The sequence below is a fragment of the Ceratotherium simum genome, chromosome 35 (genome assembly GCF_057802395.1).
Source record: "Ceratotherium simum simum isolate JZ-2026a chromosome 35, ASM5780239v1, whole genome shotgun sequence".
Lineage (NCBI taxonomy): Eukaryota > Metazoa > Chordata > Mammalia > Perissodactyla > Rhinocerotidae > Ceratotherium > Ceratotherium simum.
In genome coordinates this window covers 12,993,279-13,020,751 of record NC_141934.1, presented here as the reverse complement: position 1 = coordinate 13,020,751, position 27,473 = coordinate 12,993,279, and the positions used below count along the sequence as shown (strand labels likewise).

At 41.0% G+C, this 27,473-nt stretch overlaps 1 protein-coding gene across 1 annotated transcript in view; it reads right to left on the bottom strand.

Annotated features, from left to right (window-relative positions):
- PIWIL3 (piwi like RNA-mediated gene silencing 3) overlaps nucleotides 1–26,467 on the bottom strand; it is a 40,042-nt gene extending 13,575 nt beyond the window's left edge. Inside the window, exons 1-10 of the mRNA XM_087423621.1 lie at nucleotides 26,304–26,467; nucleotides 23,824–23,932; nucleotides 17,522–17,650; nucleotides 16,694–16,908; nucleotides 15,719–15,837; nucleotides 15,036–15,116; nucleotides 14,208–14,405; nucleotides 5,522–5,633; nucleotides 478–604; nucleotides 146–263 (exon numbers count right to left, since the gene is read on the bottom strand). Coding sequence (XP_087279747.1) covers nucleotides 146–263; nucleotides 478–604; nucleotides 5,522–5,633; nucleotides 14,208–14,405; nucleotides 15,036–15,116; nucleotides 15,719–15,837; nucleotides 16,694–16,908; nucleotides 17,522–17,650; nucleotides 23,824–23,932; nucleotides 26,304–26,429 — 1,334 coding nt within the window. The 5' untranslated portion in view covers nucleotides 26,430–26,467. The remainder of the gene's footprint in view (nucleotides 1–145; nucleotides 264–477; nucleotides 605–5,521; nucleotides 5,634–14,207; nucleotides 14,406–15,035; nucleotides 15,117–15,718; nucleotides 15,838–16,693; nucleotides 16,909–17,521; nucleotides 17,651–23,823; nucleotides 23,933–26,303) is intronic.
- Nucleotides 26,468–27,473: the final 1,006 nt, after the last annotated feature.

Genomic DNA, 27,473 nt, shown 5'->3' with positions numbered 1-27,473 from the left:
GAAAAAATAGAATTGTCCCCCCAAATCTCATTTTCTTCCCAACTGTCATTTTTTAATTGAGGAATCTGAGATGCCAAGGGATGGATCTATCTGCACAGGTCTCAAATTCAGTTCACACACACAGAGCCAGAAAAGTAGTACTTACTTTTGTACAGTATTCATGAATTTTTGCAATTCGTGCTGCCTTTTTTCTGGATCCAACCTCATGTGAACAGCCAAGTCTCTCATCACCCTGTAGTCTTGACGCATTGCATCTGTTAGACCTTGAACAGAAATCCAAAAGACATAGCTGAACAAGCAAGAATAGCCTTCTACTAGAGAAGACTTAACTGTTGTATCTGGAAGAGGAATAACGCACAGAGAGGACGCGGCTCTGGGTCATATGGAGTGTTGTGAAAATCCCGCACTTCCACATCATAACATCTGTGATGTTAAAGAGGCGTTGTCTTCTGTGAAGATGGCATAAATCCACCCTACCTGTCAGGCTGCAGAGCTCAGGAACCAGCAGCACAGGTTCATGGGGTGTGTCCTGTTGGCTCTTTTTCCATTTTCCCTTGCTGATCAAAAGTGGCTGAGTTAGGTCAGTGACCTGTGTGTCATATTGCTGCTCAACAGAAGCAAGAAGGAACATTGGCATGATTACCAGCAAAACCTTAGTAACAACGCATAAGGAGGCACAAATGTGCATTTTTGGATCATAAATGGAGGCCCAGGGGTGTGCTGGCAATATTGCTTCCCCAAGCTTAAAAGCACATTAAAATACTCTTAACATTCTCTTAATTTAGATGTCCCAGGGACCACATCCCACCCACCCCCCCAGCTGAGGAAGATTTGCCCTAAGCTAACATCTGTTGCCAATCTTCCTCTATTTTGTATGTGGGTCACGGCCACAGCATGGCCACTGATGAGTGATGTAGGTCCGGGTCCAGGAACTGAACCTGGGCCACCGAAGCGGAGCACGCCAAACTTCACCACTAGGCCACTGGGGCTGCCCCCACATCTTTTTGCCTATAAACATACATGGCCGAGGAAAGAAGGACTCCCACAAATGTTAAATTGGAGTCACTGGATTCCCAGACTAATGGGGGACAATAAGACCTAGCCACTTTCTAAAGCTGCAATTTCAGATCTATTCTCAACCTCCTCCTGCTGTTTTCCCTAAGCTCTTAGCCCCTGCTTCCAGTGGAAAAAGGCATTTTTCAAAGACACCATATGCAGAAGTTCCAACCCCTATGCTGTAATTCTTGTACAACAAAGTGCCTTTACCCTCCACCACAAAGTGGTTCCTTCATAGATCCTCCTATGCTGCTTATTAGCAAGGTCCTCGCCAATAGTTTAGCCACATGAATTCTGGTATCAACTGTCTTTTAAACATCTTGGGAACCTCAAAGGAGTTCCAACCTTAGACAAGAAGACTTCAAATCCAGTCTTCACAGCTCTTTTCTTCTTGGGCTGGGCTACTCCTTTCAATTCCCATGAAGTTGTTGCAGATGACACATTTTTTTTCCTTCAAGTGGTCTGTAGTTATTTGAAAGGCAGCTGGGATTCACCCCCATTCCCCTGGATATACATGCATGTAGAATCGTGGCATCATATGAGGCCCCCTCAACCACTCCTACCACCCAATTTATCAAAGCTTTGGAGGTGTTAGTCTTTCCGTAGAGAAGTTTAGAAATCACACTTCCTATCTGTTACAGCTTTTATGAAATATCCTAGAAGGATCTTTTGTTACACCTACTTTTGCATCTAAAAATCAGTTCTGTTGTTCCTATTTGCATTATTATTAAACTTCTTTTGAAAGCCATTGTAATTCCCTTCCAATGGCTCATCTATGAATTCAGTGATTTTTCCAGATCTCATGACAACACTAAAACTAAATTGTCATCTCTTATTAGACTGAGTTCCCACCACGGCAACCCGAGACTACAGTAGTCATTTCAAATATTTCAGCCCATCCGTTTTACTCAAGTAAATCTGCTGAGAACATTTCCTTATATTTCATTTACATCCCAAATTACCAACACATGCCAAAAAGGTAGCTTGCCTTAACGCGTCAAATTCTCTCTCAAATTATTCCTAAACCCACCACTCTGTGATGACAGGCATGAATTAACTATTACAACCTATATGTGCCAGTTGGGATATAAGACACAAGAGATATTACAAAGAGCAAAACCAACACTGTCCCGTCCCCATGAAACTCACAGTCTATTGGGAGGGGAGAGATTAACAAAATTATCACCCAAATATATAATTACAACTTGGGATAAATGTTATGAAATACAAATGCATAACAGAATAGGGTGACCTCACAGAGGCCTGAGGTTACAGGATGGTGTTTGTTGGGGGGGGTGAGCTGTTGTTGGGATATCCAGAATAGCTCTTCTTAATCAATGACCTTTGAGATGAAATTTGTAGAATGAACAAGCAAATATCAGCCTAGGCAGAGGAATCGGCACATGTAATTTAGGAGGAAGGAGGTCTTTATCTCCCTCACATCCTCATCACCGTCACTTCCCCATCTTACATTCCACAGCCTCACGATCACTCCCTCATAAATGCCATTGACTCCTTCACTATGTTATGCCTTCATCATACTATGTTGGCAAGCTCTAACCGTGGTAAAACCCAGCTGTCTGTTCTGTGCACATAACCACCAACTGAACCCTGCTGATTGCTTCTACAGTTAGTCTTTGCCACCATCTAAAAGGGCACTCTATTCAAATTCCCTAGCTATGTTCCTTACCCATTCAAAAACCAACATCTCATACTTTCTCATCTCTTCTCAAACACACAGCCCCAACCAACACAGCCAACGGTCTTGCTTCCTACTTCAATGAGAAATATGAAGATTCAGACAGGAATCCACTAACATTCTGCCCACCATTTGCTTTCCTCCTTGTATACATAGGCTCTGCTTGCCCTGATTTCTGTGGAGGGTATGTCCTGCTCCAGAGAAAAGTCAGTCCCTCTACCTGAGCTCTGGATTCTAACCTTTTCTCACCTTCAGGGATTTTGTTCCTATTATCAGCTCTTGTCTCTCTTACATTCTATATTATCAGCTTCTCCCTCTCTACTGGATGATTTCCATTGAGATAAAAACATATTATTGTCTAATTTTAAAAAACCATCCTCCATCTACCATACCATTTCTCCTCTCTTCTTTTCTAGCAAATATTGCTACATTTTTTTATTCAGTGCCTTCCACTTGGACTTTGATTCCCACCATTACACAATCTGTTCTTGGCGATGAACTCCATGCTATCAAACCCAACACTCTTTTCACGGTATATCTTTTTTCCTCCAGCCTCATTGGGGTACAATTGGTATGCAAAAATCTGCACATAATTAATGCATATAATTTGGTGAGCTTGGACATATGTATACAGTCTTATTTAACCTCATTATTCTATGGAGATGCATATCCTTCCTCTTTTTTGAAATACTTTATTCTCTTGTTTATCTACATACTCTGCCTAGGTGACTGCGGATCAAAATCCAAGGACCAGAGAATTGCTAATGACTCCCAAAACTAAATCTCCAGGCTTCCTATCCCCCTGAACTCCAGATTCATTGACATGCCAAAACAGCATGCTTTATTTGCCACTTTGGGCAGAGAAAATGCTGTGAACTCACCACATTATTTCTACCTTGCTCTACACGAAAGAGGAGAGCCTTCTTCTTAGCTTTCACTTAGCTAGGGTCAGCCTACAGGACTGAATTTTGACAAATAGAAGTGTGAGTAGAAGTGGTGCACCAGCCTATCACTTCCAATCCAAGGGCCCTAAGAGCCATTGTGTTTCTTCCACTTTTTTCCTCAAACTCAACTTAAACCTTGGAGTCTACTTGTTGAGATAGTAGAGCCACAAAATGGTAACAGACTGGATCACGGAGTCATCCCATGGAAGAGAGCTTCCCGGAGACTTACTTGACTCTCATTAGTCTTTATTCAAGCCCGAAATAAGTCTTTGATTTATTAACTTACTGATATTTCAGTTTGCTACTCCATCAGAGCCAATCTCATCCCCAAACACTCCCCAAACCAGTCCCTCCCATAGAGTGCCCCATTGCAGTAAATGACATCATCATCCACACACTTCCTCAGATAAAGCCAAAGGGTTAGGCTGCAGGTACCTCTCTCCATCACCCACTACAACCAAGCCATCAATAAGTCCTGCCCATTTTCAACTACTTCTCCCCCTCTAATCCAGGCCACCATCATCATTTACCTCAACCGATTTAATAACCTCCTCGTTGGTCTCCCTGCCTCCATTTTTACCCCCATACAGCCCATTCTCTGTACATCAGACAAAATAATCTTTAAAATGAAACAGTACATCACTTCATTCATCTACATAATACCATTTGACAATAATATCCAGTTGACTTCTCTAGAGAACCACTAGCCTCGTTTGGGATCTGGATACATCGTGCCCATCCTGAAAATGGTGCCTTTGCACTGTCTCTTCTCTTCTCCCGGATCTGCACACAGCTTGCTCCTTTCTGACATTCACATTTCAGCTTCTCAGAGAAGATTCCATGACTACCCAGTCTAAGTAGCCACCAGAGACTCTCCATAATACCCCTCAATTTTAATTATCTGCATATCCCTTACAACTATCAGAATAGTTTTCCTCCTGTTTGCCATCTCTCTGCCTCCCATGAGAACACAAATTCCTTGAGAGCAGAGAACTCAATCGTCTTACCAATGTTTACCCAAGATATATAACAGGAACTCACTAAATGCCTTTTGGATTGAATGAACAAGCACTATGTATGAAGCACAAATGGGGATAATGTCAGAATAGAACCATCCCCTTGAAGGGATGTCAGAGGGCTGTGTACCCTCAATGGTTCCAAGTAGCTATGTTTTGGGTTTTCGTATAAAAACACAAGCTGTTTTTTAAAAACCACCCATTTATAAGTGCTTTCCATTTGCTACAAATATCTGCAATTCCTTTAATTATCTTTCTATCATCTGCCAAAGCTAGAAAACCTACCTGATCAACTGGTGTATCTTAATTGGCTAAGCTAAGTTTACTTATGTCTTTGTGAACACTCAAATTAAAGATTGAGGAATCCATGAATTATGAGATTTAGCATATAACTGACAACATTTCAGGTAGTAATTGGCCATTTTTTTCTTCCTTTTGAATTAAGTTCTATAGGGCTGCAACTTCTACGTAAGTAAAGTTTTCATATCTGAAGTCTTACCATATTTTTTTTCTCCCTAACAATCCATCTACGTGTTTAAAACTACCATAGCCACTTCTATGACTGACAGGAGGGGCCATATTGGAGCATCCTAATAATGTGACATTATGCTATACACAAGGCACTTAAATACATGGATAATAGACATAAGGCAAGCTATAATACCCCAAGGGAGAATATAAATATATATATATATATTTCATATATATATAAGTCATATATATATATGACTTAAGAGAAATATTTAACTATATAGTATGAAAAAATTTTAAGATTTAAATATATTTAAAGAAATAAAATTTCATACCTGCTTGTAATATTCTACAAAGGTGATTCTCTTGCCATCTGATTTTTTAAACGTAGCTTTAGGAGTCTCCTCCCAATTAATAGCATCCACCCTGTAGGTTCTGTTGTTGTGCCTGTGGAATAATCGCAATATATGGTATTATTCCTGATTTATTTGCTGCATGTAACTATGCAAGAAATAAGGAGTTTTAAATCCTACAAGTAATTGCAGGATCTATCAGCTTCATCAAGATTAATTCACATAACATACAATTCACCCACTTAAGTGTACAATCCAATGGTTTTTAGTATATTCACAGAGTTGTGCAACCATCAACACAATCAATTCTAGAATATTTTCATCACCCAAAAAAGAAACACCATAACCATGAGCATCACTCGCCATTTTCACCCAACTCCCTCAGCCCTTAGGCAACCACTAGTTTACTTTCTGTCCCTACACATTTGCCTACCTGTCACACTTTACATAAATTATACAATATGAGATCTTTCCTGACTAGCTTCTTTCACTTAGCGCAATGTTTTCAAGGTTCCTCCATGCTGTAGCATGTTTTGGTACTTAATTCCTTTTTATTGCTAAATGATATTCCATTGTATAGATATACTATATTTTTGTTTATCCATTTACCAGTTGATGAACATATGGGTTGTTTACACTTTTGAGCTATTATGAATAACGATGTTATAGACATTCATGTACCAATATTGGTGGACATATGTTTTCATATCTCTTAGGTATATAACTAAGAGGGGAAATGCTGGGTCACAGGCTAACTTTATATTTAGCACATTGAGGAAATGCCAGACTATTTTGCAAAGAGGCCATACCATTTTACATTCACATCAGTAGTGTAGGACGGTTGGTCCCAATTTTTCCACATCCTTGCTAACGCTTGTTAATATCTGCCTTTTTCATTTTAACCATTCTAGTGGGTATCAAGTGGTATTTCATGATGGTTTTAACTTGCATTTCCCTGATGGCTGATGATGTTGTGCATCTTTTCATGTGATTATTGGCCATTGGTATATTTTCTTTGGAGAAATGTCTATTCAGATCCTTTGCCCATTTTTTAAAGTTGGGTCTCTTTTAATTGAGTTGTACGTGTTCTTTATATATCTAGATACAAGTTATTTACTAGATATGTGATTTGCAAATATTTTCCCCCATTATGTCAGTTGTCTTTTCACTTTTTTGACCGTGTACTTAAAAAACAAAAGTTTTTAATTTGGTGAAGTCCAATTTATCTACATTTTTCTTTTGTCATCACGTGTCCTTTTGGTGGCTTATCTAATAAGGTTTTGCTAACAAAGTCAAGAAGATTTACTCCTATGTTTCCTTCTAAGAATTTTATACTTTTAACTCTTATATTTAGGTCTATTTGAGTTAATTTTTTAGTTATATTTTAGCTAACTTTGTGTCTTGTGTGAGGAAGTGGCAGGTGGATATTCAGCTGTCCCAGAAATATTTGTTAAAAAGACGATTCTTTCCCCAGTTGAATTGTCTCGACATCCTTGTTGAAAGTCAACTGACTATAAATATGAGGGTTAACTTCTGGATTCTCAATTCTATTCCATTGATCTATATGTCTACCTTTATGCCAGTACCACACTGTCTTGATTCCTGCAGCTTTGTAGTAAGTATTGAAATTGGGAAGTGTGAGTTCTCCAACTTTGCTTTTCTTAAGATTGTTTTGCAAACTGGTTCAGCCACTATGGAAAACGGTATGGAGACTTCTCAAAAAATTAAAAATAGAAATACCATATGATCCAGCTATCCCACTACTGAGTATTTATCCAAAGAACACAAAATCAACAATTCAAAGAGATTTATGCACCTCTATGTTCATCGCAGCATTGTTCACAATGGCCAAGATGTGCAAGCAACCCAAGTGCCCATCAATGGAAGAATGGATAAGGAAGATGTGGTGTATATATATATATGCAATGGAATACTACTGAGCCATAAAAAAAAGACAAACCGTGCCGTTTGCGACAATACAGACAGAACTTGAGGGTATTATGCTAAGCAAAATAAGCCAGACAGAGAAAGACAAAACACTGTATGATTTCACTCATATGTGGAAGACAAACAAACACATGGATAAAGAGAACAGATTTGTGGTCACCAGAGGGGAAGAGGATGGGGAGGGCAAAAGGGGTAAAGGGGCAAATACATATGGTGACTGATAAAATCTAGACTATCAGTGGTGAACACGATGCAAATCTATATAGAAACTGATATATAATAATGTACACCTGAAATCTACACAATGTTATAAACCAATATGACCTCAATAAAATAGTTTAAAAAAAAAAGATTGTTTTGGCTGAGTAACTTTAAACCCGTTCTCTTATCAACTTAAGATTTCCGGTGTAGAGGGAAATTAAAAATAAAAACTTCCTTCAAATGGAAATTTGCTAATGGATTATAATTAAGCACTGATTTTTAAAACAGACACAGAAAGAGAGAAAGGAAAGAAATTTGGAAGGAACATACTCTATTATGTGCAAGTGAGGGTTCAAATGAAAGTGTTAGCATTAGGAATTGCAAAAACAGAGAGAAGTCAAGATGGCGGCGTAGGCAGACTCTAACTCACCTCCTCCTGTGGACACAGCCAATTTACAGCTACTTGTGGAAAAATTATCCCTGAGACAGAACTGAAAACTGGATAAGAGGAACTCGTGCAACAGCGGACAACCCTAACTGAGGTGGAAGAGGCAGAAACTCCCTTCTGGAGAGAAAAAACGCTGCCTTCACAAGCCGCCAGCCTCACGGCCACTGGGAGCAGCCCACAGGTCTGCAGACCTCCCTGGAGGTGCGGGGCCCTGAGCCGGGAAGCGCCCCCGCTGTGGGCATTTTGTGGACCCAGCACCACCGAGGTGAGTGGCATAATATCTGACTTTGCTAGCTACTAAAGCATTGGGGAGTACCCCCAGAAAAGCTGATTCACAAAGAAATTAAAACTGGCTCTTAAAGGGCCCACAGGCAAACTCACCCATTTCAGAAAGCATCCTAAAATCACCAGAAAGAAAGGTGCACAGTGCTTTGGTGAAAAGAGACTCACCTAATAGGCCCTCAGTGCATCTCGGTGAGGGGTGAGACCTCTCCAGGGACTGGGACATTGGCGGCGGCCATTGTTGTGGCCTGGTGTGGGCGTGCTGACACAGACGCCATTGGAGTTCTCCCTGGGGCCTGCTAGCAGCCAGGGTCTGCCCCAATTTAATCCAGCTCAGCCAGGGCAGGCAGCCCACCCTAGAGACTGGCCCCACCCAACAACAAGCCCTCAGGCAACTTGTGGGCCTGCATAGATTGGTGACTGGATTTTCTGCAGCCTGGCAACTGAGCTGACTTCAGTGGGGTGGGGCGTGAACAAGGAGCAGGGGGAGAGTGTGGGGGGGGTGGAGTATGTGGGGCTCCCGCCGTGGAGAGATTGGGTCTGCTCGGGAGGTCAGAGCACACACACGGGGCAGGACTGTGTTGACTGTGTGTGTGGACCTGTGGGTGGCAGGGCTTGTCAGCTGCAGAAGACTTGTGCTTCTCAAAGACCCACATAGGGGGTTTGCCCCACCTTCCAAAGCCTGAAACAATTGGGTGCTCCCGTGCCTGAGGCCAGCCCCTCCCAGCTGCAATCCTCAGAGAGCTGACAAGAGACCTAAAGGCTGGAGGCTTATAACAATTGTAAGGCCCTGAGCCCAACCACCTGCCACGCTGGGGGCCTACTCACTTAAAAGAAATACTGCAACACAAATGTGGTATTAGAACTTGCAGCCAACTGTGCTGGGGCTCCCCACACCTGATAAAGAGACTGAAGGGCCCACAACAACTACAAGCAGCTGAGCATTACAACAGCTGGCCAGGAGCATAACTCGGCCTCCCTGGGTGCCTACAGGGAGAGCAAACAGGACACAACAGAAGGACACACGTAGCCCACATAGGGGTCACCCCTGGAACATTGAGAACTGAGGGAAGCACACTGCAGGCCCCCTAAGGCATCACTTACACAAGGTCACCTATCCAAGAGCAGGAGACGTAGCTGACCTACCTAATACATAGACAAAAGCACAGGGAAAGAGGCAAAATGAGGAGGCAAAGGAATACATTCCAAGTAAGGGAACAGGAAAAACCCCAGAAAAGGAACTAACTGAAACAGAAATGAGCAACCTACTCGACAGAGAGTTCAAACAAAGAGTGTTAAGGATGCTCACTGATCTGGGGAGAAGAACAGATGAACTCAGTGAGAATGTCAACGAAGAAATGGAAGATATAAAAAAGAACCAATCAGGGGGCCGGCCCGGTGGCGCAAGCGGTTAAGTGCGCGCGCTCCGCTGCGGCGGCCCAGGGTTCGCTGGTTCGGATCCCGGGCACGCACCGACGCACTGCTTGGCAAGCCATGCTGTGGCGGCGTCCCATATAAAGTGGAGGAAGATGGGCACAGATGTTAGCCCAGAGCCATCTTCCTCAGCAAAAAAAGAGGAGGATTGGCGGATGTTAGCACAGGGCTGATCTCCTCACACACACACAAAAAAAATGAACCAATCAGAAATGAAGAATACAGTACTGGAAATGAAAAATTCACTAGAGGGACTCAAAAGCAGAGTAGAGGATACAGAAGAACGGATCTGTGAGCTGGACTAAAGACTAGAAGAAATTTCCCAAGCTGAACCGGTAAAAGAGAAAAGAATTAAAGAGAGTGAGGACAGTCTAAGGGACCTCTGGGACAACATCAAGTGCACTAACATACGTGTTATAGGTATCCCAGAAGGAGAAGAGCAAGACAAAGGGGTGGAGAATCTATTTCAAGAAATAATAGATGAAAACTTCCCTAACCTAAGGAAGGAAACAGACATCCAGGTACAGGAAGCACAGAGAGCCCCAAACAAGATAAACCCAAAGAGGCCCACACCAAGACACATCATAATCAAAATGTCCAGAATTAAAGATAAAGAGAGAATCCTAAAAGCCGCAAGAGAATGTCAAGTTACATACAAAGGAAACTCCATAAGGCTATCAGCTGACTTCTCAGCAGAAACCTTGCAAGCTAGAAGAGAATGGCATGATACATTTAAAGTGCTAAAAGGAAAAAACTTACAGCCAAGAATACTCTACCCAGCAAGGTTATCATTCAAAATGGAAGGAGAGATCAAAAATTTCCCAGACAAGCAAAAATTAAAGGAGTTTGTCACCAAGAAACCAGTGCTACAAGAAATGTTAAAGGGACTGATTTAAGGGGAAAAGAGAAGACCACAAATAGGAAAAATTATCTATTTCCATGATAAGAGGGTAATGGATACAAATGCACAAAAAAGAGTTTAGATATGATATCAAAAACATAAAAGGAGGGAGGAGGGGCGTTAAAGAGTAGAGCTTTCAAACAGAGGTCAAACTAAAGACACCATCAATTCTGTATAGAAGAAGAAAGGAACAGAGAAGGACTACTAAAACACTGAGAAAAAAAAGTTAAAAAATGGAAGTACATACTTATCAATAGCTACTTTAAACATCAATGGACTAAATGCCCCAATTAAAAGGCATAGGGTGGCTGACTGGATAAAAAAAAACAAGACCCATATATATGCTGCATACAAGAGACACACTTCAGACCTAAAGACACTCACAAACTGAAACTGAAGGGATGGAAAAAGATACTCCATGCAAATGGCAATGAAATGAAAGCTGGGGTAGCAATACTCATATCAGACAAAATAAACTTTAAAACAAAAACTGTTAAAAGAGACAAAGAAGGGCATTACATAATGATCAAGAGAACAATCCAACAAGAGGATATAACACTTGTAAATATCTACGCACCCAGTGTAGGTGCACCTAAATATATAAAGCAATTATTAACAGACATAAAAACAGAAATAGACAGTAACACAATGATAGTAGGGGACTTTAACACTCCACTTACACCAACAGATAGATCATCCAAACAGAAGATCAATAAGGAAACATTGGCCTTAAATGATACACTAGAACAGATGGACCTAGTAGATATATACAGAGCATTCCATCCAAAAACCGAAGAATACACGTTCTTTTCAAATGCACATGGAACATTCTCCAGGATTGATCACATATTAGGCCACAAAACAAGTCTCCATAAATTTAAGAAGATTGAAATAATACCAAGCATCTTTCCTGACCACAATGGTATGAAACTAGAAATCAACTATAGCAAGAAAATCAGAAAAGCCACAAATACGTGGAGATTAAACAAAATGCTACTGAACAATGACTGGGTCAACGAAGAAATCAAAGAAGAAATCAAAAAAATACCTGGAGACAAATGAAAATGAAAATACGACATGCCAGAATTTATGGGATACAGCAAAAGCGGTTCTAAGAGGGAAGTTTATAGCAATACAGGCCTATCTCAACAAACAAGAAAAATCTCAAATAAACAATCTCACAACGCACCTAAAGGAACTGGAAAAAGAAGAACAAACAAAGCCCAAAATCAGTAGAAGAAGGGAAATAATAAAAATCAGAGCAGAAATAAATGAAATAGAGACCAAAAAACAATAGAAAAAATTAATAAAACCAAGAGCTGGTTCTTTGAAAAGATAAACAAAATTGACAAACCTTTAGCTAGACTCACCAAGAAAAAAAGAGAGAAGGCACAAATAAGTAAAATCAGAAATGAAAGAGGAGAAATTACAACAGACACCTCAGAAATACAAAAGATTATAAGAGAATACTATGAAAAGCTATATGCCAACAAATTCGACAATCTGGAAGAAATGGATAAATTCTTAGAATCATACAACCTTCCAAAACTGGATCAAGAAGAAGTAGAGAATTTGAATAGACCAATCACCAGTAAGGAGATCGAAACAGTAATCACAAACCTCCCTAAAAATAAAAGTCCAGGACCAGACGGCTTCCCTGGGGAATTCTACCAAACATTCAAAGACTTAATACCTATCCTTCTCAAACTCTTCCAAAAAATTGAGGAGGGGGGGAAGCTCCCTAACTCATTCTATGAAGCTGACATTACCCTGATACCAAAACCAGACAAGGACAACACAAAAAAAGAAAATTACAGGCCAATATCACTGATGAACATCGATGCAAAAATCAGCAACAAAATACCTGCAAATGGCATACAACAATACGTTAAAAAGATTATACACCATGATCGAGTGGGATTTATTCCAGGTATGCAGGGATGGTTTAACATTCGCAAATCAATCAACATGATACACCACATTAATAAAATGAAGAACAAAAATCACATGATCATCTCAATAGATGCAGAGAAAGCATTTGACAAGATACAGCATCCATTTATGATAAAAACTCTCAATAAAATGGGTATAGAAGGAAAGTACCTCAACATAATAAAGACCATATATGACTAACCCACAGCTAATATCATCCTCAATGGTGAAAAACTGAAAGCTCTCCCTCTAAGAACAGGAACCAGACAAGGATGCCCACTGTCACCATTCCTATTTAACATAGTACTGGAAGTCCTAGCCAGAGCAATCAGGCAAGAGAAAGAAATAAAACGGATCCAAATTGGAAAGGAAGAAGTGAAACTGTCACTATTTGCAGTTGACATGATTTTATATATAGAAAACCCTAAAGAATCCACCAGAAAACTTTTAGAAGTAATAAACGAATATGGTAAAGTTGCAGGATACAAAATCAACATACAAAAATCAGTTGCATTTCTATACACTAACAACGAAGTAGCAGAAAGAGAAATTAAGAATACAATCCCATTTACAATTGCAACAAAAAGAATAAAATACCTAGGAATAAACTTAACCAAAGAGGTGAAAGATCTGTACACGGAAAACTATAAAACATTGCTGAAAGAAACTGAAGAAGACACAAAGAGAGGGAAAGAGATTCCGTGCTCTTGGATTGGAAGAATTAACATAGTTAAGATGTCCATACTTCCTAAAGCCATCTATAGATTCAATGCAATCCCTATCAAAGTTCCAACAACGTTTTTCACAGAAATAGAACAAAGAATCCAAAAATTTATATGGAACAACAAAAGACCCCGAATAGCTAAAGGATTCCTGAGAAAAAAGAACAAAGCTGGAGGTATCACACTCCCTGATTTCAAAATATACTACAAAGCTATAGTAACCAAAACAGCATGGTGCTGGCACAAAAACAGACACACAGATCAATGGAATAGAATCGAAAGCCCAGAAATAAACCCACACATCTATGGACAGCTAATCTTTGACAAAGGAGCCAAGAACATACAATGGGGAAAAGAAAGTCTCTTCAACAAGTGGTGTTGGGAAAACTGGATAGCCATATGCAAAAAAAAATGAAAGTAGACCCTCACCTTACACCATACACAAAAATTAACTCCAAATGGATTAAAGACTTGAATGTAAGACCTGAAACTGTGAAACTTCTAGAAGAAAACATAGGCAATACACTCATCGACATCGGGCTTGGCAACACATTTTCAAGCACCATGTCTGACCGGGCGAGAGAAACAGTAGGAATTACAAAACCAGCAAAGTCGACAATTGACATAGTCCCCTCCCCTGCTGTATAACCAGATGAGAAAAGTATCCAATGATTCTTGCCATTTTCATGCTATTTCTACTTCTGAACTTCAGCATTTAGTAATTAGAAAAAATAGGAACATCTCTTATGAAAAAAAAAAGTTTTCAAAGTGATTGGATGGGGTTTTAACAAGCAGACTTACTTGGTGAGAACAATTAATCCAACTAATGCTTTAGAAACTTGCTTTTTGGCATCTTCCCCTCTGTTACTGTCACAAATCCTCATGATTAAATCATAAGCAGTTTCCATTCGGAGCAGTTTATGGTTCACGTCAGCACAGAGGGTAATACTGTTTTCATACTCGAGAATAGACGTGAAATAACCAGGCCAGATTTCCAACCTGTAAACAGAATATGTTAGATGTGGGTGTTGAAGACCGAGCTCTGATCATAAAGCCAAGTGTTATGGGCCTGAACTCAGGGTCTACAATAAATGCTTAGGAGTTGGTTTCAATTTCTTATTTTTAGTAATAACCGGTGTTTTGAAGGACCTTCCCTTAGAGATTTACCAGATGTGCTGGTTATAAGAAATATGTCATCTTTGTTAACCCATTTTTATTATTACCCACAGGCTTAAAGTATCATATATTCTTATGTATGTGAGAATATAATATATATATATACACTCCTAAGTAATATATATGCATAGATACATATAGATACAACTGCTATGATTGAAAGCATTTTCAGAGAGAAATTACCCAAGTTCAGGATGAATACTTAGGTTTCTTATGTGGCTTACACAACAAATGAATGTCTTAAGGTTTATGCTTAAGATGCTAGGATTTTTAGAGTGAATCTTTTCACTTCATTTTAAGTTTACATTAAACTTAAACATAATTGTTCATAGCCGTTGGGTACCATTTACAAGACCATCACTTGTAAACCATATGACTTCAAACGACAGTAACTTTCTCAAAAGCTTCTATATTTTTGTCTGCAGAATTTGGTACTTTCCACTTTATACAAACCTATGATTCAAGATCTGAGTGGCCTCACTTTTATTGTAATAGTTGCGACCAACTTGTTTCAAATTCATCAACTTCAAAATTCTAGAAATTGAAAGAATAGGTTGCATTAAAAGTGCGGTGAATATTAAGCATTTGGTAACATACATCAAGATACATGAGGAAAAAAAAAATCTGTCACTGACTTTGTTTATACTAACAATGAACATAAAGTGCTGATATAGCAAGTAAGTTACATTATGAGGTGGATATTAAAGTTCCTTTAACCTCAGTTTTTGTCTCCTTTGCATAAAACAAAATATCATGGAAAGGCCATCAGAATGTCCTTCATTCCCAGAAATGAACCAAAACATGTTTTCCAGACTGTGTCTCAAATTTTAATTTTGAATATTTGTTCATCACAGTGAGGATAGAATAGAAAATGAGTGTGTTTGCTCCAGAGGGAAATATGCATGGATGTGCACAGCTGAAGGCTGTTACTCCTTCTAGACAGGAGCCGGAAGTGGGGGTGGGCAGGGAGAATAATATTGAGGAAGGCCACTGAATTTGCACATGCCCAGATGAGGCTCAAGCATCATTTCATTTCATCTCAAGAACACAAAGTGCTAGAAGCAAATGGCTTTGTTCAACACCACTGACCCTCAGTAAAACACAACTAAATCTCGAGGAAACGCAATCGCACACACTTTCTAAAGAGGATGTTGTAATTGCGCAGGCAATCTGGTGAGGAGGGCTTGAGTTCTCTGCAGAACTCGAAGATAATCTTCACAGGCTGTCCTTTGTACAGGCTGACCACTTCTGTTTTCTGAGACGAAGAACAAAAAACGATTAGAGGTTCTTCCAAGGAAGCTAAGCTGCATTGCATCGCAAATCCATGTCACTTGGCCGTCGACACACCACATGGCAGGGGCCATCTTCCCACCAAGACACTTGTGGGTAGAAAACGTGATGTACGAGAAAAAAGTGGAGAGTCAGAATTAGATACTTAAATCAAAACTATTTTTTACTTAAGCTCCTGTAAATGACTTGGTTAATATAGAAATTTATAAAAGAAAATAGTGAGTCCTTCTTCCAATGCTTCGTTTTGTGAGGAAGATTCGCCCTGAGCTAACGTCCGATGCCAATCCTTCTCTTTTTGCTGAGGAAGACGGGCCCTGGGCTAACATCCATGCCCATCTTCCTCTACTTTATATGGGACACTGCCACAGCATGGTCTGACAAGCGGTGCATGGGTGCAGGCCCAGGATCCGAACCCACGAACCCCGGGCCGCTGAAGCGGATTGCAGGCACTTAACCGCTGTGCCACCGGGCAGGCTCCCAATGTTTTTTTTTCTGCTGAAGTTTTGGAGGGAATAAGAAATAAAATAAAACTATTCAAAACTTCATGATCAGCATTTTTGAGACATACTGTGCCATTAAAAAGGTAAAAATATATATTTTACCCTATATTAAATTTGGTTTAAACACTGAAATGAGTCATTAGAGAATATCCATGATAATCAAACATGACACACGGGTTTTGTTACAAGTCTGACTGGCAAGAGATCATTAGGACATCTCTACAAACGGTTGTACAGAAACAACAGGAGCTCAGCTAAAATAAAGTCAAAACGCAAGAGAAAGAGAACAATGTTAGGAAAATGTCAATAACGTTACTTAACCCGTTTACGTAGTACACGAGGTAATAATAAAGAGTTTCCATCAAATATACAACACTTTCCAAGTAGTGATTCATGCTGCTTAAGTAACTCTGCACGGAGATTCCCATCCTCTATGTCTGGCATATAGTCAACGTTGTACTGATACGTGACGCACTGGGGATGGGACGTCACCCGGAAATGGTTCGCAAAGAGCCTTACAGCTGTACCTTTCGAGCCTGAAAAATGGAGCCACATGTCAATAATGAAACAACAAACTGGTGGCTGATTGGACCCAAGACAATTTGGACTGCACAACATTGAGAGCCAAAGTTAGGGCAAACAAAGAGATTAACAACATGACGTAAACATTTATCTACACCTGTCGTCCAGAATACCTAACATCATTATTTCGGTGAATCCTTATACCAGCATACATTTAGAAAGTTAATACATGATTAACATATTTAACAGCAATAGAAATATCAAAATAAAACAAACCTTTTGGAGCATAAGGCTTCCAAAAGGGGGGAAAAGCCACTGTATGTCATAGTGTTTAGTTTAAAAAAAAAAAAATCTCAGTGCAAACAAAGAACTGGATCATTCTATCTAAGCAGCTATAAAAAAAGAAAAATAAAGAATGTATCTCTAAAATAAGTCTTCTAAATAGTAAGGACTGTAAAATAAGTCTTCATTTCTGGAAAAGTGAATGTTATTTCAAAAACGTGAGAGGGTACCTCCACTTACACGGTGGCATGAAGCTTTACAGGACTCTCTTAAGCACCAACATTGTCTTATCAAAAGTTTAAAAGGAACGACTCCATCAAATTGGATTGTTAACAGCCAGCGTACCTGTTTTCGACTCTCTGACATGGTCCAGGTTCTGCCGAGTATTCACTACGAGATCTCGAAAAACTCCACCATAAGGCCTCTTCTCCCTCAGCGATGCCGCCCGCAATCCAGCCAAGAGCTGAAGTTCCCCTGTGGATAAACATAAAAGCCATGAGTTTATACAATAAAAAGGGAAATGCAAATGGAAAGGACAATATGAAACCCCACCTATTCAGTAAAATGGTCAAGGTTGTTTGAGGTAGAAAAGATGATGTTAAGGGGTCCAAACAACATTATTTCAGTAGTGGGTCAACAGGTCAGGGGAATGTCCCTAAGAAGCCTTTCCGGGCCACCCTATGGCTTAGCGGTTAAGCGCGGGCTTTCCGCTGCTGGTGGCCCGGGTTCGGATCCCGGGTGCGCACTGACGCACTGCTTCTCTGGCCATGCTGAGGCCACGTCCCACATACAGCAACTAGAAGGATGTGCAGCTATGACATACAACTATCTACTGGGGCTTCGGGGAAAAATAAATAAATAAATAAAATTAAGAAGCCTTTCCCAACAAGTCTCCAGTGCCCATCAGTGGTTGCCATAGCACTTCATGCATCGCTGCTGTTTCATCAGATATGTGTTCCAGAGTACAAGATTCTGCAAAGCAGAAACCTTGAGATCTCTCTACATCCTTATAGGCTTATCAGCTGGCACCGCACTGCCCTCTAGTGGGCATCAGAAAATGCTGGCTGAATGAACAACCCATCAGCAAGTCGTGTAACTAGCTTTTGATACAGAACCACTGATCTATTGCTTTTACTAACAGCGACTGGGAAAGGGTCTCATGCTATTTTCATTTCATTCTAAGATTCATACAGATTTAAATATTTATTTTACAAGGTCACTATTTGAATGGCAGTGCCCAGCTGTCTTTCAGTGAGTGGTGGTGCATTGTGAAAGAAATATGCACACATTATCCATAAACCCTGTACCCCTGAAGGGCCAGTACGGTCCACGCCTTGGGTTATAAAAAAAATGGCTTTCTTCAAGATGTTACTTCTGGAAGCTATTATTCCTAGTTTATGATGATCTTACAAAATATTAAGAGGATGAATTTCTATAATAGAAAAACTTTAATTTTACACACAAAATTTTTTAATGATTTTATCAAACTCTCAGTTTCTGATACATCCAGCAATCAAAATAATATTCAAATTTCAGTGAAAGAAAACAGCAGCCATCATTCCTTAGCACTTGCTGCATACAATGTATTTTACATATAATATTTAACCACAACCATCAGAGATGTGATACAGGTGATAAAAAATAGGTATTTTAATTTTGTGTATTTAAATTTATAACTTCATTTTATGGAGTCTGGATTTTGTCTCAGTTTGTTATAAAAATATCTATATTTCTTACTGTTTTAGTGTTTCAAGCTTTGACCCATCACAATTTATTTTGCTATAAGAAGCAAGATGAAGGAGAGTGGCATCGGCAAGATAGTGGAACAGGAAGCCCTGGACACTCCTTCTCCCAGTGAACACACAAATCCAACAGCAATACACTGATCATTCCCTTTGCGAGAAATCCAGAGAATCACTGAGAGGCTCCTGCCCCCTCAGCAAGTGTGAAACCAGCCACATAGAAACTGATAGAAAAATTGGAGACGCCTTCTCACCATAATTCCCAAGCCCAGCACAGTACTATACGATCAGGAGGAAATATCCAGCAAACAGCTTCTTTGTGCTGAGGAAAAGAGCTGGACCCCACATCCAACGTCCCAACTTTTCTGGGTGCTGCCTGAAGGACTAGCTTCTATCTCGCCTGCCTCAGAGTGATGATGGACCCAGCATATGCTGGACCCCTGAGGGATACAGAAAATAAAGGCAGTGGTTTGACCTAGCATGTGGGTACTCACCATAGTTCCTCCCCACTGCCTCAGTGAAGAGAGAATGGGATCATAAGAGACTACTATAGAAAATTATATGTTAACAAACAAGATAACCTAGAAGAAATGGATAGATTCTTAGAAACATACAACCTACCAAGAATGAATTATGAAGTAATAGAAAATCTGAATAGACCTATAACTATTAAGAATATTGAATCAGCAATCAAAAACCTCCCAACAAAGAAAAACCCAGGACCAGATGGATTCATTGGTGAATTATATTATTTAAAGAATGAATGCCAATCCTTCTCAAACTCTTGCCAAGAATTGAAGCAGAGAGAATACTCTCAAACTCATTTTATGAGGTCAGCATTATCCTGATTCTAAAGCCAGAAAAAGACACTATAAGAAAAGAAAACTATGGGCTGATATCCCTGATGAATATAGATGCAAGAATCCTCAACAAAATACTAGCAAACTGAATTCAACAGCACATTAAAAGGATCATATGCCATGACCAAGTAGGATTAGTCCTTGGGATGCAAGGATGATTCAACGTATGAAAGTCAATTGACATGATATACCAACATTAACAGAATGAAAGATGAAAATCACAACCATCTCAATAGAAGCAGAAAAAGCATTTGATAAAATTCAACACCCTTTCATGATAAAAACTCGATAAATGAAGGAAAATTACATCAACATAATAAAGACCATATATGAAAAGCCCAAAGATAAATTCATATTTGGTAGTGAAAAACTGAACACTTTTCGTCTAAGATCAGGAACAATGCAAGGATTCCCATTCTCACTACTTCTATTCATCATAGAAGTGGAAGTTCCAGCCAGAGGAATTAGGCAAGAAAAAGAAATAAAAGGCATCCAAATGGAAAGGAAGAAGTAAAATTGTCCTTGTTTGCAAACAAGATCATCTTATATATAGAAAACCCTAAAGACTCCACGAAAAACTGTTAGAAGTAATAAATGAATTCAGTAAAGTTGCAGAATACAAAAATCAACATACAAAAATCAGTTGCGTTTCTATGTACTAACAATGAACTATCTGAAATTAGGAAAACAATCCCATTTACAGTAGCATCAAAAAGTACAGAATACCTAGGAATAAACTTCACTAAAGAAGTGAATGACTTGTACAGTGAAAACTACAAAACATTGAGAAATAAAATGCCATGGGCCCAGCCCGGTGGCATAGTGGTTAAGTTTGCGGGCACTCCACTGAGGCGGCCCAGGTTCGCAGGTTTGGATTCCAGGTGCACACTGATGCACCACTTATCGAGCCATACTGTGGTGGCATCCCATATAAAGTAGAGGAAGATGGGCACAGATGTTAACCCAGTACCAGTCTTTCTCAGCAAAAAGAGGAGGATTGGCAACAGATGTTAGCTCAGGGCTGATCTTCCTCAAAAAAAAAAAAAAGAAAGAAATTAAAGAAGACACAAATGAAAAGACATCCCATGTTCATGGATTGGAAAAATTAACATTGTTACAATGTCCATACTACCCAAAGCAATCTACAGATTCAATACAATCTCTATCAAAATCTCAATGGCTTTTCTTTTTTTTTAACAGAAATAGAAATAAACAGTTCTAAAATTTGTACGGAACCATGAAAGACCCCAAATAGCCAAAACAATCATGAGAAAGAACAAAGCTGGAGGCATATTCCCTGATTTCAAAATATATTACAAAGCTATAGTAATTAAAACAGTATGGTACTGGCCTAATGACAGCAATGGAACAAAATAGAGAGTCCAGAAATAAATGCATATAATCAACCCACATTCAACTATGGTGCCAAGAATACACAATGGAGAAAGGATGTATCTTCAACAAATGGTGATGGGAAAATTGAATATCCACATGCAAAAGAATGAAATTGGACTCTCATCTTACACTACACACAAAAATCAACTCAAAATGGATTAAAGACTTAAACATAAGACCCAAAACTGTAAAACTCCTAGACGTAAACATAGGAAAAAAGCTTCGCGACATTGGTCTTGGCGATCACATCATGGATATGATACCAAAAACACAGGCAACGTAAGCAAAAATAGACAAATGGGAATTCATTAAACTGAAAAGCTTCTGCACAGCAAGGGAAACAATCAACAGAGTGAAAAGGCAACCTATGGAATGGGAGAAAATATTTGCAAACTATGTATCTGATAAGGGGTTAATTTCTAAAATATATAAGGAACTTCTACAACTCAATAGCAAAAAAACTAATGACTCAATTTAAAAAATGGGGAAAGGACCTGAACAGACATTTCTCCAAAGACATACAAATGGCCAACAGGTATATGAAAAGATGTTCAAGGTCAGAGTCATCCGAAAATGCAATCATCAGAAAAGTGCAAATCAAAATCACAATGAGATATCACTTCACATCTGTAAGCATGGCTATTATCAAAAACCAAGCAAACAAAAAAACAAAAGGCAACGAGTGTTAATAAAGATTTGGAGAAACAACATGTGTTGGAGAGGATGTGGAGAGAAGGGAACTCTCATACACTGCTGGTGGGAGTGCAAACTGGTGCAGCCACTATGGAAAACAGTATGGAGATTCCTCAAAAAAATCAAGGATAGAACTACCATATGATCCAGCTATTCCACTGCTGGGTATTTATCCAAAGAACTTGAAAACACCAATTTGTAAAGGTACATGCACCCCTGTGTACATTGCAGCGTTATTCACAATAGCCAAGACTTGGAAGCTACCTAAGTGCCCATCAAGGGACGAATGGATAAAGAAGCTGTGGTATATATACATAATGGAATACTACTCAGCCATAAGAAACGATGAAATCCAGGCATTTGTGACAACATGGATGGACATTGAGGGTATAATGCAAAGTGAAATAAGTCAGAGGGAGAAGGTCAAATACCGTATGATTTCCTTAAGTAGTAGATAATAACAACAATAAACAAACACATAGGGACAGAGATTGGATTGGTGGTTACCAGAGGGGACGGGGGGAGGGAGGAGGGTGAGAGGGATAATTCAGCACAGGTGAGTGGTGATGGGTTGTAATTAGTATTTTGGTGGTGAATGTGATGTAATCTATGCAGAAATAGAAGTACAATGATGTACACCTGAAATTTTTACAATGTCATAAACCAACGTTACTGCAATAAACAAAATTAAAAAATAAATAAAAATAAAAATAAATATAGATTGGGAGAAATTTGACCCCTTGTATACCCTGATGGGAATGCAAAATGGTGCAGCTGCTATGGAAAACAGTATGGAGATTCCTCAAAAAATTCAAAATAGAACCACCATATGATCCACGCAATCCCACTTCTGGGCATTTATCCAAAAGAATTGAAATCAGGATCTCGAAGAGATATTATCACTCCCATGTCCACTGCAGCACTAGTCAAAATAGCCAAGCCACGGAAACAACCTAAATGCCCATCAACGGATGAATGGATAAAGTTAATGTGGTATGTGCGCACAATGGAATATTATTCAGCCTCAAAAAAAGAAGAAAATCCTGCCATATGCAACAACATGGATGAACCACGATGATATTAGGCTAAGTGAAATAAGCCAGTCACAGAAAGACAATCCACGATGACATTAGGCTAAGTGAAATAAGCCAGTCACAGAAAGACAAATATTGCATAATTCCACTTATATATCTAAAATAGTCAAACTCATAGATGCAGAGAGCAGAATAGCAATTTTCAGAGAGTGGGGGAGGGGGAAATGGGGAGTTGCTACTCAAGAGGTATAAAATTTCAGTTATGCAGGGTAAGTTCTAGAAAGCTGCCGTACAACACTGTGCCTATAGTTAATAATACTGTATTGAACACTTAAAAATATGTTGAGGGTAGATCTCATGTTAACTGTTCTTACCACAATAAACAAAATTTTAAGAATTAAAAAGAAGCTGTTTGGAGAATCAGATCTAAGGTTTCATTGCATTAGCTGAATCCTTGGCAAATGACCACACCTGGGCCTGTGTGCTCATCTGTATAATGATGATAACCTTTCACCTTTGAGGATAAGACAACGTAGGTGAACACTGAGATGTTCAAGAGCTGCTCAAGCTTTCAGGGCAGCCATTTACAAACCCAAGAAAATAATGTTCCTAGAATTCCTAGTTAACTTAGACTTAATGTATAAAAATGCATGGTCTAAATTTGAAAAGCAGTTACATTGAATTCGCTAATGAATAATAATCACCATTTCTTTTCCATAAGCCTTAAAATATAGGGGGAATAAAAAATTGACAGTCAGATAATTCATTGCAGGGAAGGAAATAGTTGCACGCTGTACATTCTTCCCATCCTGCAAACCTCATGGGAATACTGGGGCTATCTGTCCAGAATTTTATCGCTGTGGTGCACCTTCATGTATTAAGCATCCCCTTCCCTCCACCATTTCCCTCTTCCCTCTTTTCACCTGAAGGCTGAGATGTTCCTTCTGCGCCTCTTGGCTGTCCAGGCTCAACCACTTGGCCCTCTGCTGGCAGTGGCTGGAGTCTAGGCTGAATTTGACCAGGTTGCTTGGTCTGCATGTTTTTGGAGATAGAAATAATGAGTAGAGTTATCTACTCTTTAGAAATAAGAGTATCCACTCTTTTTATAAATAAGAAATAAGAGTATCCACTATTTTTATAAATAAGAAATAAGAGTAGTTCATTCATCATCCAAAAGTTACTGTACGCCTGCCATGTGCCAGGCACTAGCAGGACACAAAGCAAAGGGCCTCCTTTAAAAAGCTCACATTCCAGTGACAGAAAATAAAAATAACAATTTCTATAGCATAAGTTTGGGAATTGCTAGGGAAATAAAGAAAAAGACAGAAGAAAGCCAAGTAAGGAAAACTGGGAGTTACTGGGAAGGTGGGGCGTGAAGGGGCTGGCTGCATTAATTAACAGAGGGCAAAGCAGAGCCTCAGTAAGAAGCTGACACGGAATGAAAGACTTGAAGGAGGCGAGTGAGTTAACAAGGTTACACAAGCCGCAGGTGGAGAAAGGAGAGGGCAAAGTTCCTAAGGTAGAAACGGTCAAGGAAGAGCGAGGTGGCTAGTGCGGCTGCAGCAAGGCTAAGAACCTGGAGAGAAGCAAGAGAAAGAAGTCAGACAGGTAGCAGGAGGGAGGCCACCTTAAGGAATTGCCTCTGACTCTGAGAAAATGGGACCCCTTATAGCGTGTTGGGAAGAGGAGCAACATGAACCGATTTCTCTGGTTCTGTGTTGGAAACAGACTGAGCGTGAGACCAGAGCAAAAGCAAGAAGACCAGTTGGGAGGCCACTGGCAGTGTCCAGCAAGGGACGCTGGTGGTTTGGACCAGAGGGTAATAACAGAGGTGCTGAGAAATTGTCAAATACTGGACACTTGTTTGAAAAGCAGAGAACAGTATTTCCTGGTTGTTTAAGTGAAGGGTTTGAGGTAGAGAGGAGTCTAGGACAAAGCCAGACTTTGGCCTGAGCAACTGGAATGAGGCTTCTTCAGAGGAAGTGAGTGGGGCAGATCAGGAGTGTGACATGTGTGGACATCTGTGGGGTGTGAGGTAGTGCAGGAGAGGGGGCTGGCCGGAGATAGAAATAGGGGGCCCTGTCCACACACCAGAGAGCACTGAAAGCCATGACAATGAGATGACCAAGGGAGTGAGTCCATGTATCAAGGAGAGAGGCCCAAGGACTAGGTCCCAGGCATATCAACAGGGCAGGACAAGAACCCAGCTGAGGAAGCTAACAGCAGTGGTCAGGGAGGTAGGAAAGGAACCAAGGATGTGCAGTGACCTGAACACCACGTGGAGGGAGTTTATCAAGGAGAAAAGAGGGCTCAACTATTCCACAGCCAAGTGATAGAGCAAGTACAAGGAGGACCGAGAAGCGACCTGCAGATTTGACAAAGTGAAGGATCCTGGGGAAGCCAGACAAGAGCCCGTTCAGTGGAGCGATGGGGAGAGAGCCGGAGTGGAGAGAGAAGAGGGAGGAAGATCTAGAGTTCAGAGTAGAGAGATTTCTGCAATGGGAAGCAAAAAGAAAGGAGCTGTGAGGGGACTGGGATCCAGGAGAGGTTTCTTACTGGATGGGAGTAAACTCAGCCGTTGTAAGCAGACAGGAACGATCTAGGAGAACAAAAGCCTGCTGACTCAGGAGATAGAGGGGAGAGTTGCCTGGGGATAGAGAAACCGTAAAGGGGCCCAGGGTGTAAGTGGACATAGTTTTTTTAGGTGGGAGCAGAGCTGGTACCCTGGGGTGTCAGGTGAGGGGGAGGCCTGGGTGTGGAGATGCAGTGGGGAAGATACTGAAGTTCTGCTCTGATGTTCTATGTCTCAGTGACACAGGAGTTGCTGTGAAAGGCTGAGAATTAGGATGGAGGAGGAGGAGTTGAGGTTTGAGGGAAGAAAAAAAGGGAGAGAGAAGCAACAACCACAGAGGAGAATGAATGGACCCAGATGGTGTCATGTGACCGTCAGGCCAGCACCGGGACCCGCCGGAGGGCGTCAAAGCAAGACCGGGATAAGAGAAGACAGAAACGCAGACGGACAGCAGGTATGACAAGTCTCAAACAATATTGCAGACTCTATCCAACTCAGGCTGTGCAAGTATTTTAATTTTTGAAGTCACCCCTGAGAAATTGAGAGGCTACAGAATTTGGAAGCCTTTCCATCCACTCAGGGTTGAAAGTCAGTCTGTTTGCACATGTGAAAATAATGTAAGAGGGAAGCGGAGGAGAGGCTCCCCACGTAGGTAAAGCCCGCCACACCGGCATCTGTAAAATCTGACTCTGCTTCTGAAATGTATTCGTTGTCTCTCAGCAGGAGAGAACTCTATACCTGAACTACAGGGGCTCAACAACCGGTTCTCTCTCTTGTCAGCAGAGGCAGTGTGTTGTGCATAAAGGAAATAATGAACATTACAGCGCTCACGGCCGCAGCGGCTCCAGGTGTGGCGGCGGCTGCAGGTGCGGCTGCGGCGGCTCCAGGTGCAGCAGGTTGCGGGGACGCCCGACCACGCGCTCTGCCACGGGCTCGAGTCCTGGCCCTGCCAGTCATTGCTGTCCTGAAGGGGATAAGCCCTTAAAGAACACGGTTATATTAGGCATCTCTGTGTAGTTGCCTGGTAACATTTTTTAAACCATGACTTCAAATAAAGTAGCCAGTTATTAACTACACACATTTTCCAATCACACCAGGAAGGATTGCTCCGAAGTTGTCAGTGTCCTGTAGTAAAAGATAGGGGACCTGGTAAAATAGTCATAGAAATGTAAGAAAATTGTTGATTACGATTCTTTTCCCCACGCAGACTCACAAGACACTGTGGGTTACAGTGTTGGCGCGTACGGGTCGGGTGCGTCCTAGTTTCTTCTCACCTACAGGCATCCCCATCGCACAGTAAGGGGCCCGGGTGCCCCCTGGATTCCCCCCCACACACATCTGAGCTACTGCAACCTGAACCGGCCCTCTGCCCCCCATCTCTGGTCTTGGTCCTCTAGACTCGGCTCTCACAGCTCACCTACCTTCCCGCCTCCTCGGGAATTAGGCTGATCTCTGCGCGCTGCACCCGGAGCTCTGCGGCCTCGCGTCCCTCTCCTCCCAGCCCCACAGCGTCTGAGCGCTGGTCTCTGCGGGGTTAGAGGCGCCAAGCTCCTTTCCAAGAGGGTTGGCCTTTCCTGGAACACAGCCCTGTTCCCCGCAGCGGTCACTAAGTAGGGTTTGGGATGGAGGTAGGACCAGCCTGGCCGCCTTGCGGGATGCGTCCTACACTCAGCAGTGCAGGTGCCGGGCCGCACCCACCCCAATTTCAATTTCAATCCTGCCGCCCGGCCTCCTCCGGCGCCGCCTCCATCCTGGCCTAAGTGAGGCCGACCTTGAGCTGCACCTGGCGGATTCAGAGATGCTCCAGAGTCTTAATGGGATGGGAGCGGGGGCGGCTCTGCCGGCTCTCCTGCCCCACCTTATCTCGCCGATCAAGCATCGCCGGATTAACCTGTGAAGTGGCTTTACATAACGACGTGCACTTGGAACTCCGGAAACTTACGCCAAATCCCTGCTGTTGCCAATATGACGAAATTCTAGCTGCTGTGACTGTCTTCGGAT